General features: G+C 46.6%; 1 protein-coding gene across 3 annotated transcripts in view; it reads left to right on the forward strand.

The window, feature by feature from the left end:
• UBP1 (upstream binding protein 1) overlaps positions 1–17,675 on the forward strand; it is a 550,328-nt gene that overhangs the window by 280,819 nt on the left and 251,834 nt on the right. For all 3 annotated transcript variants that reach the window (XM_078688332.1, XM_078688330.1, XM_078688331.1), the window contains one exon: positions 11,589–11,694. In XM_078688332.1, the coding sequence (XP_078544458.1) occupies positions 11,589–11,694 (106 nt within the window). The remainder of the gene's footprint in view (positions 1–11,588; positions 11,695–17,675) is intronic.

Below are 17,675 nucleotides of genomic sequence, written 5' to 3' on the forward strand. Positions count from 1 at the left end.
TCCCTGGGATGACTCGAATCACAAGATTGCGTGTGTTATCACGTGTTTCTAATTTTGTTTTAATTAGCATGTCTGTTTGTAAGGATCTCAAAATTTCTGTGTGTATTTGAGTCCAATTGGATCTTTTAAAATCTGGTTTTATCAGATCATAAAGGGGTTTGACCCTTTCTGCGTAATTTGCAATGTATGTTCTTCCGAAATTTAGGAAGCCTAGAATCGACTGTAGGTTTTTTAGTGTTCTAGGTGCTTGGATTACGGCACATTTCTCTAGGAAATTGTCCGCCAGGCTTTTGCCTTCACTTGATAATTCATATCCTAAGAACAGGACTGTCAGATGGGCAATTCTGGATTTTTTAAAGTTGAATTTGTAACCCTCTGCTGCGAACCCAAGTATTATGGTGTTCACTCTCTTCAAGTGAGTCTCCAAGTCATCATCTGTTAAGTAAATGTCGTCGACATAAGATAATGCTTCATCATCATATATTTGTAGTAATTCTGTTACTCTCGCTGAGAATACTCCCGGGCTGTTCTTGTACCCCTGGGCTAACCGACAGAATTGTTTTTGAGTGCCATTTATTGAGAACGCAGACAAATATCTGCTCTCTGGTGCTATGTTTTGACAAAAGAATCCATTAGAGATGTCTAATGTTGTTTTGTATTTTTTGCGCACTATGTTATTCATTAGTGCAGCACTATGCGAATTTTGCACTGCAAAAGTTTTGCAACATGTGTTAAGGTGTCGGTAATCCAAAACTAGACGATATGAATTGTCTGGTTTGGAGACCGGAAACAAAGGGTTGTTCATTTGTGAGGTGCAAGTTTCAATCACCCCCTGGTATTCTAGCTGATCTAGTATTTCTTTTACCTGTTTTTTAGCTTCTTGCTTAATTGGGTACTGCCTTTGTGCAGTAGGTTGTGTTTTTAACTGGATTTTGTGAGGAGGAGAGTCCTCATCCCATCCCACGTGATTTTTATATAAAGCAGGGGCTAGAGCCACTGCCCACTTTCTAGCAAGTGTGTATTTTTTATGAATTGGGATATGATTTGAGAAGGCAGGCATAATTACTTCTTCGCCATGAGGGCAATCCCTGACAAACTCTGGTGGCCAGTCTTTTTCAGCTAGAAGGATATCATAGCCCTTGGAGTGATTATCCCAAAATAGTCCCCTTATTTTTCTAGTCTTATCTCCCTCTATACGTAATGTTATTTCGTATATTTTGTGAGTATTTGTCTGCAGTTTCCACTTGAAGATATTCATTCGTGTCCACTGTCTCCAGATGATTCATAAGGACTTTGCGAGCTATGCTCACTTCTGCTGCGCTGTCTAGCATTGTCTGAGCCCATTCCCCGTTTTTCAGTTGTGTCCTCAGAATTCTCGGCATTGTTAACTATTTTAATGCTGGCTACCTTCTTTTTTGGAAATTGTAATTTCTTTTTTAGCTGAGCAGGTTCCTTGTCTTTGGACTTGGCGTGCTCTTCTCTTTGTTCTGATCGTCCTCTTCTTTCCGATTTCTGCGAGGAAGTCTGAAAAGATTGAGAGGGACGTGTATCAATGTCTTGATATCTATCAGGCTTTTTTATATTATCCCTATTTCTAAGATTATATCTTTTCCCAGAGGGGTCACTCTGGGGTGACCTGTGTCTTTGGTTCGGAGATTTCTCTCTTCGCCTAGGAGACCTTCCTCTGGACTGGAATTTCTTTTCTTTGGGATTGGATTGTTTGTTTCCATCCCAGCTCTTTTTCTGTGATGTTGAATTATTATTAAAAAATATTTTTTCAGGACTTTCAATTAGTTGTGGTTTTACTGGTATTCCACCTAAACTATCTCTACCTAGTTCCTCATAGGATTTTTCTATGATTCTGGCAATTTCAGCTGGTTGGTCTGCTATATCTGTTTCCTTTAACCTCTGGCGGATCGCCACGTTTGCTGCTTCTCCCTTTATGTTGGCTAATAATATAGCCGAGACCTGCTTGAAGTCTTTTAGTAATTTCATACCAAGAGTTAAAGCGGGTTCTGGACCGTATTCGTCTTGAATTTGTTTTAGCACATCTGGTATTCCCGAAATGGATGGAACACCGTGTGTTTTTGTGTAAATGGAAGCAAAGACTGTACCCCAAGTGTCACAGTCCTCAATGTGTGGTGCGATTCCCATTGGAAGACAGATAGTCAGAATCCTGTGCTTTTCTAGCGGGGTGGTGTCTGGAAACACCGCCTCTATTTGGGTGATTTTCTGCACTAGCCAGAATGGTATTTGTTCCCGTTTAGCCGGTACTTTACCTAGGCAGGACTGGATGTTCTGTGGTGTAATTTTATTTGTGTTCCCCTGGTGAGGGGTCAGCTGTGGGAGTTTAATCGCTGGCTGAATTGTTGAAGTCCGCATCACATACTGGACTAATTGTCTATGTATTTTTATTAATTGTTTTAGCTGTGTTAACAGGTTAGCTGCAGACATCCCGTCGATGTCTGGATGTGGTGTGTATCCGGCTAGGACCGGCCACGTTGCTCCTGGTCTACCTAAAGGACCGAGCCTGGTGATGTGAATATTATGTTTTAGGGCGCCATCAAATAAGAGCAAATGCTCTTGAAATTTGAGTGGTACTTCCACCTCCTCGAAAGGAGTGTACGTTTCAGGAGGTTCCTCTATTTTGTAATAGTGGAAGTACTTTGTTACAGGATTTGCTGCTGGAAAATGTATCCATGAATAGTATACCTCTGTCTGCCGATATTCGTGTGCCTCAATTACGAATATGACTGTACCACCTCTAGGTGTCAGTCCATTTTCTATAAGTTTTATGGTTATAGATTTCCTTTTAATGACCGGGATGAGTATTATATCCGGGTCAGCTTCCTGTATTGTAGCATCAGCTGCTGCGAGTTCAGTTGCTAATCTAACTGCCTCTCTTTCTTCATCACTGTCTCCCATTTTACCGACAGGATGGTTATTTTGTTTGTTTGCAGATCAGGTTTCTTATGGAAACAAAGATTAGATGCACAATATTTTGGAACAGTGTATCCTTCAACGTTGACTATACCAAGAACCATACATAGGAGTTCCCTCCTGCGAGGTCTGGTGGATATAACCTTTTACCCACTCCAGACGTCTTTGGAGTATTATGGGAGAAAAGGGGTCTGAGTGAGAAAGCACGACTGAGTTACTTTAAATGCCTTACGTTAGTTTTATCGCCCTTTCCAAACGCGTTGGGCGCCATGTAGTGTAGTTCCTATTATCCCAATAGGCTCTGCGCATTGGAATAATACCTTCAATAGTAAAGGCCTAGACCAGACGTTAACTAGGTCTACTACTGACGATATTAGACTTAAAGTTTTGGGTTTGCCAGCTAGCTCAGAGTTCACTAGAAACTTTCTCGAATGTTCAGGAAGGAATTAACTTCCCTGATTAGACAAGAAGGGATTTAGTTTCTGACAACCATAGAACATGACAACTTTGCTCTCCCCTAATCAAGAGTGTATCTCGAGAGTCGTGTGAACAAAAGGCAATTTATTTTACTCAGTCAGTACGTGCATTCTTAGTCTCATCAGAATGTAGAGAAAAGGAAGAGACGGGCGTGTTCAATAAAAGATGTTATTTATTGATCAGTCTCTTTTCTCATACAAGAGAAATGGATCGATATTATTGCAATACTTATAGTTAAGTAAAGTGCATACATTAAAAGCAGAAGTATAAAAAATAATACTGTAAAAACATTGATATGGTTTCTAAGCCATAAGATGTTTTAAAATGAATAAAATATAATATATACACATATACATTTGACTAAACGTACTCAACTGGTGTTTCTAAATACGCCTACCCCGTGTACCTGACCTAAGCCTAATACGTGGGCGGGAATAGAAAGTTACAGTTTAAGTTAAGTTTGTTTTTGCCAAGTGAATAACTAAAGAATTCTCTGCGAGGGGTTATTCAGTTCTGTACCTGGAATTAAGGATGAATGAGGGATGGTATCTCTCTCTCTGGTCTCGATATTCCAGGCTGCCTGCGAGGGCTACCCGGAAGCGCCGGTGCTGGATCTCTCGGCAGGAGAAAGCAGCGCGTCTCGTTCTCAGCGCGTCAGGAAGGCGGGGCTGTGCCAGCGGGGTCTGCTCTGCTCTGGGCTTCGGCAAGTATGGCTGCTCCGTCTCGTCACCACCGCGTGTGTTTGCATAGGGCAATATCGGTAATATTTATACCTTTAAGGTGCCGAGATTGACGTAAGGATTGACATAGATACGTCAATAAGGATGTCATACGACTTGCTCGTTAGCACATTCTTTTGCTGAAGTTCTCGGTGAAATCAAAACAATGGCCGCAGGGTTTTGCCCAGGTTGTCATAGGTTTGATTTGTTATGAGAACTCCGTATGCCTTATCAGGGGCTGGAGGAATATCGCTTGTCTAATTAGATCGCAAGCGTTATGACCTAATCAGATAACACGTTCCTGTGCCGTAGTGTGACTGCGTCAGATAACGGTATCTGCATCATGGGGGTTTTCTGCCTCATGGGCTGACTGCTAGTTAACTTGTTGGTTTGTTTAACCAGAATAGGGTCAGGAATAGGGGGATCGATTCAGAACCTATAGGAATACATCACAACGGGATCCCCCGCCGGTACAGAATGTGCCGCGCAAGGCCTCAACCTCCCTTCTCCTTTGCATAAGTGGCCCGCACCCCACCTACCGAGTCTGCAGCACTGCGACGCTCCCTGCCCTGCAAAGAAAAAGTTTGGACTGGTGTGCTGGGACCCTGAATACTATCTGAAAAACCCACCTCCTGCCAACTCAATACCGTATCCCTAGACTGCCTACCCTTAGAAAACCCCCGCCTGAACCACACTTACCGGGGGGGGGGATTCCCCCCTTTCTCCTCCCCACTCCACTCCAGCATTGCCTGAACCACCGCAGACGCAGGCCCCAAATTCTGACCCCCCCAGATCCAACGTACCCCCAAACCCCGCCTGCTCCCTTCCTCTGGACCCCATTCCGCGCACGACAAACCACAAGCACCCTTTTTTTGAACAATGCCATGAAAATCCTCCAAGGCCTCCCTCCCTGAGACCCCGCACCTCTTCCGCCCATGAAGGGAAAATATCCAAACCCTCACAAGCTGGACCACCCCCAGCAGAATCCAACTCCCTTGAAAGCTCATCTGCCTTTCCTAATACAGCTCGTCTAACCCCTGCCCCCATCAACTGTTCCTCCCCCCCCTGACAGGAGCACCCAAACCCCACCCAACGTGAAGAAAGCTGAGCCCCAAAAACCCCACACTCCAGTGAGGAAACCACCTTTTGCTGACTACTGTACCGCCCACCTGAGCCCATTCGCCCTTCCCAAGAGAGCTCCCCCCAACAGACCTTATCTCACCCTTCCAAGAACATGTGGGAGAAAACAGTAGAGGGCTAGCGATCAATCCCTCCCCTGCTTCCCCTTCGTCAACAGCCACTGTCTCTGGCCTACACCTGTGAGCAGACGATAAAACCCCAGGGGAAAACCTCTTTGCTGTAGCAGAGCCTGACGCACGGAAGCCTACGCTGCCTTCCGCGCCGATAATGCACCCTGCTGAGTCCGGCGAGCGCACGAAAAGGGGGAGACATTCTCTGCCTTCAATGTTTATGCCTTGTGCTGCCGCCCCCCCTTGAGACACCCCGGCCAAGTCCCGACCCGCCCGGCCTCCGAAAATTATGCCGCCAAATGTGCTGAAGGCAGTGAGGCAGAACGTTGTTTTCCGCCTCGCCCTCCCCCACGCTTCGCTCTCATAGCGGGGGAGGAAGAAGAACTCTCAACCGGCAAAAGCATTGCCGCGGGCTCAGTCAGACGGTTTACTTCACCACCCCCACTGCCCCTACCGCTCGCCTCCACACACTCCCCCCCACCCCGGGCTGCAACACACGAGCAGGGGCCGCCTTTTTAATATGCGGGCGGCACGCTCACTCACCTGAAACAGTTGCGGGCGTTTGAGTTGTGCAGGCAGCCACCGCCGCTGCAACGCCCGCAGAGGCCTGACGAGCAGGTCGCGACGGCCCTGCCACCTCCCCAATCACCAGGTCCATCCGGCCCGCCTCGCTCAGGAGCCGAAGGGCCTCTAAAACATGGTAATCCTCGCCAGCCATTCAGAAATATAGCGCTAATTCCTTAAAACTAACAACTATTAGCAAGCACAAAAAATTCCACAAGCCTAAGCTCCCAGCCACCAGGTCACCAAACCTAAAATGGTGGCTGGGAGTAGGAGCCCAAAGCATTTATGCTTGGGCTCCTTTTGGGCTATAAATTTAACCAGCCCAATGCCAAAATGCCCCCCCTGCACCTCTCAAAAAGCCCGGGGGGGAACTCCCTGCAGTCTGCTGCCCCTCCAAGTCCCCCCTCTCCCGCCTGGTCCTCCCCCGTTTGAGCTCGACTCGTCGCGGCTATTCGCAGCCCCATTTATTGATCGGGCACCGTCGTTCGGTGGCGCGGGCGTCCCACACTGCTCCTGACCTTACATACAGTGCTGCTTGCTCACGACGGCCCCTTCCAGCTTCAGCCTCAGCCGCCTCAAGCTCAAATTCACTTTGACCTCGTAGTGCCACTCCAGAACTCGTCCCACAGGCACCTTGTGGGGAGACCCTTGGTTTATGGTGCCGGCAGGGACAATGGGGCAGCTGACAAAGGGGGCTCCGGAGATCCCACAGTGTATAGAGCAATGCAGCCTTTCTTTGAGTCAGCCGCTGTGTATCACGGAGAAGGATAATGCTGGATATTAGTACCGGACAGCTGGAGCCTCACACCGATGAGGACATCTTGCGTGCACGTCCTTTAGCGGCCTCCTAGTGGATGTCTATACTTGACTGTATCAGAGGTATAGGACAGGTCTAGGAGGTTTGAGTAAGCAGGAGTTGTTCTGGTCCAGGACTGAGTGTGTCCTCTATGATGCATAAAATGGCTGTTTCTGTGCTATGGCCTGGTCTAAGATGCTGAGCAGGTCGAACTGTTTAATGTTTTGAGTTAATTGTGTTCACATTTTTCTAGTATTTTCTAAGAGAAAGGGGATATTCAACATTGGCCAAATCTTTACAACCCTTTCCAAAAGAAAGGTTCACCCACCTTTGTGGAAAGTCTGGCGCCGATCCGATTAAATCTGTTTTTTTTTTTTTAGGAATTATGCCACCTGTCCAATCTTCAGACAGTCTGAGATTGTTACTTGGGTTAATGATGCATTAACAATCTTCGTCCAAAGGGGGGAGAAGAAGGGACTGAGATTTTAGTGATTACTGAGTGGATTGGGTCTGTCAAATCTGAGGAGAGTTTCAGTGAAGCCATGATCTTTAGGTCTCATCTTCATTGAGTGTTTTGAATTCACATCAAGTTGTATTGTTTTTAGGGGTTAGAGGGTTGGTTTGATGCTAGAACCTTCGTGGCTATTGTGATACTGTATAGGGTTTTGAGGTAACTACTTGCATAGTTTGTAACTTCTCTGTTGTTCGCGATAAAGCTTTCAATTTCCCTTAATTTCTCCTCATAGAAGGACAAAAATGCCTTGTAGTTCTCTGCTGAACTGTTTTCTATCATGGTTGAAGTGTTGGCACTGGTTTGCTGTTTGACGATGTGAAAGAGATTTCCAGGCTGGGTTTTGTCGTTCTTGAGTTGAGATCTGAAGAATTGGCATTCCATATCAGCTTCTTATAGGTATTTCGTAACTCCCAGAGTTGTCTAGCATGCATATAGGAGGGTTCTTGCCTCCATATCTTCTCTGCTAGTCTGAGTCTCCCCTTTCTTCATTTAAGTTATGGTTCAATTTAAGATCCTGAGCTTGGCCCACAACGCACTATACAGTAAAGGCCCTCGCTACCTCCAAAAAAAACTTACTTGGTATGTTCCGAAAAGACCTTTAAGGTCTGGCAATAAGTTTCTGCTGACACAACCCCGTGTGCGTTCCTCTAGGTATGGCCAACGCTTGTTCTCCTACCTGGCCCCCACACTCTGGAATAAACTGCCCACTCACCTCCTTTCCATCGTGGAGCACCAGAAATTCCGTAAAGCACTGAAAACCTGGCTTTTCCCAAGTAGGACCCCCTGTGTTGTTTAATTTATTTTTTTCTTCTGTTTGTCACCCTCCTTCCGGTTCCTTGTGCTGCAAGCGCCTTGAGACCTTACGGTGAAAAGTTGCGCTATATAAGAAACTCTGACATTGATATTGTACTAGGTGTGGGACAATTTCTTGTGCTTTTTGAGGTGTAGAGGGCTACTACCCCCATAATGTGAGTCATAGACTGGTTGCACTCATCCATTGGATCCTGTGCATTTTACTGTTTTCTTGATGGTGTGAAGTTCTTTGGGCAAAGGTAAGATTGGTAATTCCTGTTTTAGGTTTGCAACCTCTTACCCAGTGTTTGGGTTTGAAGCTGTATGCCAGTAGGATCAGTGACTGACTGTAATCCTACCACCCTGCCAAAGAGAATGATTAAGTAGTTTAATTGTGTAGATGGTACCAGGGTATTCTTTGGAGGGGCTGAGGAGTGATTTAACCATGTTTCAGGCAGCAATATAATGTCTAGCTCGTGTGCTGGGATTGCATTAGCTATGTTTGTGGTATGTTTGGTCTCAGACCTGCACTTGTGCAGCATATATTTTAGTGTCACCCCTGCAGCTGTTGACAGGGGTTGCATTATCTGGGATGGGCAGGATCACAATTAGGTTCTCATGATTCAGGGCATGCCCTTTCGGGTGTGGTCTTTGGATGTTGGCAATCATTTGTATGTCACAAGATGGCAGAAAGCGGGGTCTGAAAGGATTCCTCGTAGGTTTGTAGCAGGACTATAATACAGGAGAAGATAGGCTCCCTTCAGTGGCTTTCTCTGAATCCTCCATCTACTTCACACAAACAAACCCGGCCTCCAATGATTTCCCCATCCGCTGACCCAAGTGCAGCATCAAGTGGAAATCGAGTAAATGGTCAACAGACGATCTTGTGTGACAGGACCAGTAGGGGTCAAGTCGAAATAATTTATCCAAATATGGCACCAAAGTTTGCCTCTTAAATTGATATTATATTACCTGACCCTTTATTTATAATTTTAAATCCTCTTTAACTTAGGTAAAGTCTAATTTTGTAGTTCACAATTCTGAAAAACCCACATTTTGAAAGTTGGCATTATCTTATCTCAACGATTTTGCACCTTCTGCCAGTGTTCTTGGCCACATGCCCATGAATGGCTCTGCTGTTGGGAGTTGTGTATTGCTTCCAGACATTAACAGGGGACTTAGGTGTGGAGAGGGTGGGTTATCCTGGCAGGGTGAATGGGGAGGGATTGTACCCAACCCCACTTACACTTCAAAGGGCTTTGCCTCTTGCACACACAATAGAAACTGACACCAGGCCAGCACTGCCTTTTGTCACCCCCAGACCATTTGGAGAATTGAGAGGAGAAAGAGACAAAGAGTCGAGAACCATAGGGTGGGGCTGTGGACGCAAATAATGTTAATAATATATATAAATGACACAATGTTTTTGTTACTTTTTACAGTGGCCCCTGAAGAAGGGACACCGGTCCCGAAATGCATCGGGCCTATCACAATCAGCAATCGCCGTTCACTATGTATTGATTGTGTATGAATTGCAATGTACATGTTAATTATTGGATATAAGTAACAAACAAAAAGGTTATATGAAAATAAATAATAACAATATACAAGCATGAAAGCTTAAAAGAATCAAGTAAAGAATCAAAGAAATGATTCAATAGAAAAATAAACAGAGATAATTGCTAAGCAACCCAAGTATTTGAATTTCTTTTGAATAAATACGAATAGTGGAAAATCAATATACAGCTGTGCGCTTGGTTAGGTGATGATATTTTATCATCTACCCCCATTTAAAGATATTACAGAACTAGGGAAAGGCAGCCCTACGATACCAAACAGCACGCTCGAACTCGAGGAACTAACCTACAGTAGATCACCGTAGATCATTAAAACAAAAAGAAAAGGAGTGCTATAGGCCAACTTCTTTCAACTATTTTATCTTGTCTCAACCATTTTGCACCTTCTGCCAGTGTTCTTGGCCACATGCCCATGAATAGCTCTGCTGTTGGGAGTTGTGTATTGCTTCCAGACATTAACAGGGGACTTAGGTGTGGAGAGGGTGGGTTATCCTGGCAGGGTGAATGGGTAGGGATTGTACCCAACCCCACTTACACTTCAAAGGGCTTTGCCTCTTGCACACACAATAGAATCTGACACCAGGCCAGCGCTGCCTTTTTATCACCCCCAGACCATTTGGAGCATTGAGAGGAGAAGGAGACAAAGAGTCGAGAACCAAAGGGTGGGGCTGTGGAGGGGGGTAGGTTAGGGCTCCCCCAACACAAAGGCTGGCACCAGGTATAAATATTGGACCTCCTATGCCACTCAGCAGAACACCCCTGAACCTGTGAAAGTGCAGAAGGACTGCCTTGCTGCCAGAGGATCGCCCTGTTGCTTGAAGGACTGCCTTGTTGTCTGCGAAGTCAGATTGGACATGCTTGCCTTCATCCCAGGCTAACCAGAGTGACTCCAAGGGTCAGTTGGCTGACCTCCTGTGTAAGCTACAAGGACAGAATAAACTTCAGAGCACTCCCTACAACTGCCCAGCTGACCTTCTGCAACTGGACCCATCTACGCTCTGCTGGAGTGAGTCCCTGATCTCCAAGAGGTGGCACCCCGGTCCTGGAGCTCTGGCTGGCATCAGAGTGTACTCCTCCAGAAGAAAAGGTAATAATCCTGAAGTGTGGGCTCCTCATGATTGCAGAATAGGTGCTCCCTGGAATGTTCCTGTGTCTGGATCCAAAATCCACTGCCATGCTTCTGGGCTGTGTAGTGGAGCAGTTCGACCTTCTAGGTAAGTGAACGCATCTGGAACCTGGACCATGACAAACAGAGCTGTGCTGGAGTGGATGCGGGCAGATGTGATTGGCTTCTCAACATTTGTGAATCTTTAAGAAGGGGTATGTGACCCTCCTGGCATTAGCGTAGATTTGTAAGGCAGCAATTGATTGGGAGATCTTTATTTAGTGGGTAAGTAACCTGTTTTGCCCTGGATATGCATGCTTAGGGCGCTACGCAGGAAGAAGTGAACAGGCATACCTAGGAGTAGAACTGAAACACCTTTTAACAAAGGAGTTTTAGCATTAAACATAAAAAACTATGTTAAAGAAATGTATACGGTACTTAAACACTAAGCTCTTTAGCACTGCAAACTCACCCGCTAAGTTACATCATGGACAAATATTACTGATCGCGTCCCTAAGTAATAATGACTTCCTATCTTACATTACTTTCAACCGTTTCAAAAAGAGAGTACAATTCAAAACATCTCTACCTTTTCTAAAGGGGATTATGTAATTTTTTCATTCTCACTTTTCAACCGTTCATTTTTAAAAAGTACTTTAACTATTAATATGTAATGAAAAACATTTTGCATCAACTCTGTGATTGACAGCACCGTCGATGCTACTGTTACTCTTCCGTAATTGCGCAGAATACTTGCTGAGGGAGACGGTTAAACGCTCTGTTCTTTTTAGGATAACTTTAAGACCTGTTTGTCAATGGCAGCACTGATATTTGTTATTTTTTTTCTTCCCTAGAGTATAATACGAGTTGTCTTCCATGATAGGAGGTTGCAGTATAGTGAACACCAGCACCTGGAGGGATGGAGATGGAATCGTCCGGGGGACCGGCTTCTTGATTTAGGTGACGTGAGCAGTGGTATAAGGGAACTGGGTTCAATCATGAATTATTTGTAATTTCCACCTGCACAAATATGATCAGAGAGAAAAATTCAGATCACTATTATATATTGTGCTGGATCGCTATTCTGTCAGTGTTATGAAAATAGTTAATTTGAGCAGAAGTGTCTGACTCCTGTCCGGCCCACTAGTATTTTTATATCTTCTAAACAAGCGGTTCTTAAACTTTTGACTTCTGTGGAACACCTCGTGAATCACTGCGGGAAGCCGGGGACCCCTGCTAAGCACTTTCTATGATTTGAATCTCAAAACACTTCACACAAAAAAATGACCATCAAACAGATAAACAAGTTATGTAAATGATTTAACTCAAAAACAAAAAATACGTGAACATCGATAATTTAATGTATCAGTTGGAGGTTTTTTAAAATCCCGTTTTACTTCTGAAATAGTAAGAAATATGGTAGACTCTAGCATATCACTTTATTTTTTTTGCTTCCAATGCATGCTCCCCCTTGTCAGCGCTTACCATTGCTGCTTCAGTTGAGGCCACCAATAGCCCTTACTAGATTCCATTTGATGTACTAGTGCTGCTCTCGCAAAGCAAAAACATTACAATTTAATTTGTAGCTTCCAATTTTAAATCTCTTCACATATATGGAATTTTTGTAAACTCTCAATTTGGCTTTTTTTATGTGTACCTATACTTTAATCTACTAATATTTAATTTTATAAACAGCTGCAGATCCCGCAAGTTTGTGTTGCAAACCCCAGGTTAAGAACCGCTGGCCTACACCCAATGGTATAAAAGTTCTAGCAGCTCCCCATTCAGGGGTCTCTACTACAGGATCCAGGATTAGATACGTTTTCAAAAGTCCAAGGGCTGACTTGGCTGCCCAAAAAGACTTTGGCCTTATGGATGAACATCAGCGTCCTCAAACTTAACTGAGCAAAAGCAAAGCTACTCCTGATTGAACAGTGAGGCGTTTTTGGATAAAAATATTTGTCCTCAATCTCCTGAATTTTTGGGCATGATCATCATTTATGCCAGCCCTACAATATATAAATAAAAGGCACCATATGGAATCTGTGGCTTGCTTATTAAAGGAGACTGTGAGGGGAAAGGACCCTTGCCACCTTCCAGCACCGGAGCATTTTTCTGCAGCAACTGTTCGCCGGACCCGCTCCGCGGGTCCCGCCTCACCAGTGACTGTCTGAGGCTGTGGAGGCACAAACGGGGCTGCGAGCGCAGAGCAGGGACTCCAGTGTCCAGGAGCCCCTGCGTGGTCAACAGCCATCACCTGACCCGCTCTCCCCGGAAGCGTCGCCCACACAGTGCGGGACTGTGATAAATCAGCCCCCCTCCCTCCAATAGGTGGGAAACTTACTTCAGCGAGGAGACCGTGAGGGGAAAGGACCCTTGCCACCTTCCAGCACCGGAGCATTTTTCTGCAGCAACTGTTCGCCTCACCAGTGACTGTCTGAGGCTGTGGAGGCACAAACGGGGCTGCGAGCGCAGAGCAGGGACTCCAGTGTCCAGGAGCCCCTGCGTGGTCAACAGCCATCACCTGACCCGCTCTCCTCGGAAGCGTCGCCCACACAGTGCGGGACTGTGATAAATCAGCCCCTCTCCCTCCAATAGGTGGGAAACTTACTTCAGCGAGGAGACCGTGAGGGGAAAGGACCCTTGCCACCTTCCAGCACCGGAGCATTTTTCTGCAGCAACTGTTCGCCGGACCCGCTCCGCGGGTCCCGCTTCACCAGTGACTGTCTGAGGCTGTGGAGGCACAAACGGGGCTGCGAGCGCAGAGCAGGGACTCCAGTGTCCAGGAGCCCCTGCGTGGTCAACAGCCATCACCTGACCCGCTCTCCCCGGAAGCGTCGCCCACACAGCACTAGCACAAAAGCAGCTTCCTGCCCGTGCACACGGGACGCGCGCGCGCGGGCGCCGGGCTAAGCCCGGGCAAAGGGCGGGCCGTTTGAGGCCGTTCGAGGACGGGAGGGACTGGACTGGGCCTCCCCCTTGTCGCCATTCCTGCTGCTTTGCTATAGTTATTTTGTATACTTGCCCTCAACGGTCCCAACAGGAACCATGTGTTCACGTGCAAGCCGTAGTAGGGCTGCTAAAGGAGGGAAGATGTTGAACGGGACCCTCGATGACTTTATTACCAGGACCAACACAGCCATTGATATTGAAATCACTAAAATGCAGCAGAGAGTCTCTATAGAACTAGACGCAGCTAGAAGATTGTCCCAGGATCTAGCTATGTCAAAGAAATCATCCCTGGGCCATATTGCATCTGCTAAAACCCTCGAGCGCTCGGCTGGCCCGCGGTCATTAATCACAAAGGCGGATATCCACCATACTATAGCTACAACTCCACTTGCGCAAGTCACTACCCCAGGGCCGGCCCCTTCCCATGCTAACCAGTGTCCCACGATGAACGCACCTGCCCTAGACTTAGGAATTCCTAAAACCACTGAGTTGCATGGGAAGAACGTGTGTGCCAGCCATAAGAATATAGTCCAAAAAAGGAAACGCAATGCAAGATCTGCCTACGCTAGGAAGAAGGCCAAAGTTGCTAGGGCTCAATTTTTTAACGATAGAAGGCCTGCGGTAGAAAGCGGGGTATATGGAGACGGAGTCCAAGCCGATGCACGTTTAAGTGGCGAGGAGAATTGTTCGATCATAGATATAGTTGAGCTAGATACTACAGAAGGGGAGAACCATCCACAAAATGTTGCGGGGAGTACCGGGGGACCCACACGTGAGGTAGAGGGAAGCGATGAGGAATTCTTAAAAATAGTATGGGAGACCTTAAAAAAGTTCTTAACCCCCTTAGAACTTAGACTCTCACGCATAGAAAATCATCTTCTCGAGATGGATAAGAGCATTGTAACGCTAGCAAGCCTTAGCTTAAAGCAAAGCGAATCTATCATCCCGCTGGGGGGTGAGAAAATTGTAGCGACACCAACTGTAGACCCATCAGCACTGCCCCCGACTAAACCAATACCCAAACCACGTCTAAAGGCTTACGATCCTATAGTCACCAATCCCCCAGTTAAGGCGCCTAAACAACACCCCGCCCAACTAATACCACCTCTACAAGAAGCTACTGCCCCGAGAACAAAAAATACTATGACCCATCGAACAAACTCACAGGGTCCACTAATCGTAGAGAACTTTCGTGGGGGCTTCATAGACCTCCCCCCAGATGCAAGACCTTATGTTGTGGTGTTAGCTGGAGCTCCTGTAATTGAGACCCAATTCCAAGAACATTTTTGGTCCCTTAAAAACAAGGTAATTCATTGGCTGAATGCAAATAGGCCGTTACCCAATCACCTGAGAAGCAACATTTTAATGGTGTGAAGGGTCCCCTGGGTAGGCCCATCACCCAAATCCATCCCAGGTGATTGTATTGTCGTCTCGTTTGAAGACCCACTTACGGCACAACACATATGCTCATGGAACGTAGGTGGTGAGAACTCGTCTATTGTAGTCAGACCACTCACCTTCTTTTACCCCCCTCGGCCAAGCCCAAACCTTGGGGGGAACTGGTCATTGGCCCGAAACCCTGTTCTGGGAGGGCCAAGAGATGGCTGGCTAGGCTCCAATAAATGGTGGAAAGGGGTACCAACCTTTAACAGGTTTGGTTGCCTAGATGAGGTAGATTGACTCCCTATGAAAATGACACCCGCATCTGGTCCTGAATACATACCCCCTTTGTTGAGCACTAAGTCTATGTCTCCCAGGGGTACCTTATGGAATATTCCACCTGTAAGTCCAGGATTGGGCTCAGGGAGGACAGCGTATAGCACTCTGGATTCCAACTCTCCTCCAAAGCATTCTACTAACGCGATGAGCAACCTTTCCCAAATTGCGGCCAATGCATTATGTAGTTTGCCCGAGTCTACGCGGGTGACAGTGCCATTGGATTTCGCAACCCGTAATAAAGGCATCCCTGTTAGTAGTCCCGATCTATCATTGATGGTGACCGAGGGAGACTCACTACCTTCGATTACGGCTGAGGTCTCTAGTTGCACTTCTGACCCCCCTGTGACTGTCCCTGGGCCAGTAAGAGGGGATGTTGGCGGTGCAGTATTGAAGGTGGTCAGCTGGAATGTAGCGGGCCTTGCCCGGAACATCGACATACCCGAATGGAACTCTTTTGTGGAATCCTTCGGGATTTGCTTATTCCAGGAAACCTGGTGCCTGGAACCGCGGCACAAGGTGGGCTATTCCACCTACTTTGTGCCTGCGGTTCAATCACTTGGGGGTAAAGGTCGTCCGTCTGGTGGCTTATTAATTTGGGCTAGCATCTCCCTGGGTCTAAACATCAGGACCATACCAACTAAATCACCTGACCTCCAGAGAATCTCAATTAAGTGGTCTGGGGGGAGGAAGCTAGAGGTTTTTAATATCTACGTCAGAGGGGCAAGGGGCGGCTCATCAATGCTTCCACTCACAGGAATTGATGAGGAACTTGGATCCTGTAAGGCAGAATCCTTTGTTCTACTAGCCGGGGATCTTAATTGCTCTTTCGAACCACTTGCTAGCGAGGATATACTAGGCACCGGGGAAGATGATGTTAGGAGAGGTATTACCCCCCTCATTCTTACACCTATTAGAAGTTGGACCCAAAGTGCCATAGATCTTAATGCCCTCTGCTTGGAACATGGCCTCAGGGCAACTAACGGTAGATCTCAGTCTGATTCCCTTGGGGCACACACCTTTAACAGGGTGGGCTATTCCTCATGCATTGATTATATACTCCTGAACTTCAGGCTCTGGGCTTACCTAATTGATATGGTGGTCTTACCAACTATCGACAGTGACCACAATCCCTTAGCATTGACCCTGTCTATACCTTGGAAGGATAAGGTACCAGCCCTGACCCCACATGCATGGAAAACAACGCACAAAATACGCCCCTCCAATTGTGGTAGGCGGCTGAAATGGAACAAAATTGCCGTTAGTGAGGGAAAGATCTTAGAAATAAAATCCATAATGTCTAACGCTATGTTGCGCTTAGACTCTCAGGACCATAGTAAGCATGACGTTCCAACCTTGTTTTCTGAAACCACCGATGCACTAGGCGAATTGTTTACGGTTCGCCCAGCAGGCTTGAGGGGCAACACAAGAGCTGGGCCTACGGGCCACGCAGGATGGTTTTCCTCTGCCTGCCGCTCTTCCAAACGGGAGTTAATTAAAGCAGTTAAAGCTAAGGATGGTGGCCAAATTAGACTTGCTAAAAAAATCTACAGAAGGGCTATATCGAAGGCAAGGAGTGAGCACGAGACACAGTTCTGGAATGACCTAAAGATGGCTAGCTCTAGGAAAGACCCCAAGGGTTTCTGGGATCTGCTGAGAGCAAGGGACAAACCCGCAGATTCCCAGCTAACATGTAATATAACTGGTGAAGTATAGTTTAACCATTTTTTCCAGCTTTATTCTCAACCAGTGGGCCCGACTACTAGCACGATGTTACAGCCCCTTAGCGAATATGCAAAACCCAATGAGGACAACCTCTTCTCGCCTAAGGAAGTAGTGGGGGCGATCAAGTGCCTGGTCTTAAACAAGGCTGCGGGACCTGACAGCATCCCAGGCGATCTGCTCCGGGTCAACCCAGAAGAGTGGGGGAGACTCATTGCTTCCCTCTTGAATACTGGCTTGTATGGGGGGAACCTTCCGGACTCATGGAAGGGCGCTGAGGTCGTCCCGATTTTCAAGAAAGGAAGTCGGGACGACCCTGCTAATTATCGCCCCATAAGCCTCCTAGATTCCACCCAGAAGGTGGCAGGCAAGGTAGTCCTAGGAAGGGTCTCACAGTGGATAGAGGAGAAGCAAATTCTCTCAGACTTCCAGGCTGGTTTTAGAACCGGCATGGGGACCATCGAACAGTCATTCCGGTTACTGATGATTTACTGGAAAGTGGTTGTACTGGGCAAGGGCAGTCTGTACCTCGCTTTTATAGATTTGCGGAC

Source organism: Lissotriton helveticus, chromosome 4_1 (genome assembly GCF_964261635.1).
Source record: "Lissotriton helveticus chromosome 4_1, aLisHel1.1, whole genome shotgun sequence".
NCBI lineage: Eukaryota > Metazoa > Chordata > Amphibia > Caudata > Salamandridae > Lissotriton > Lissotriton helveticus.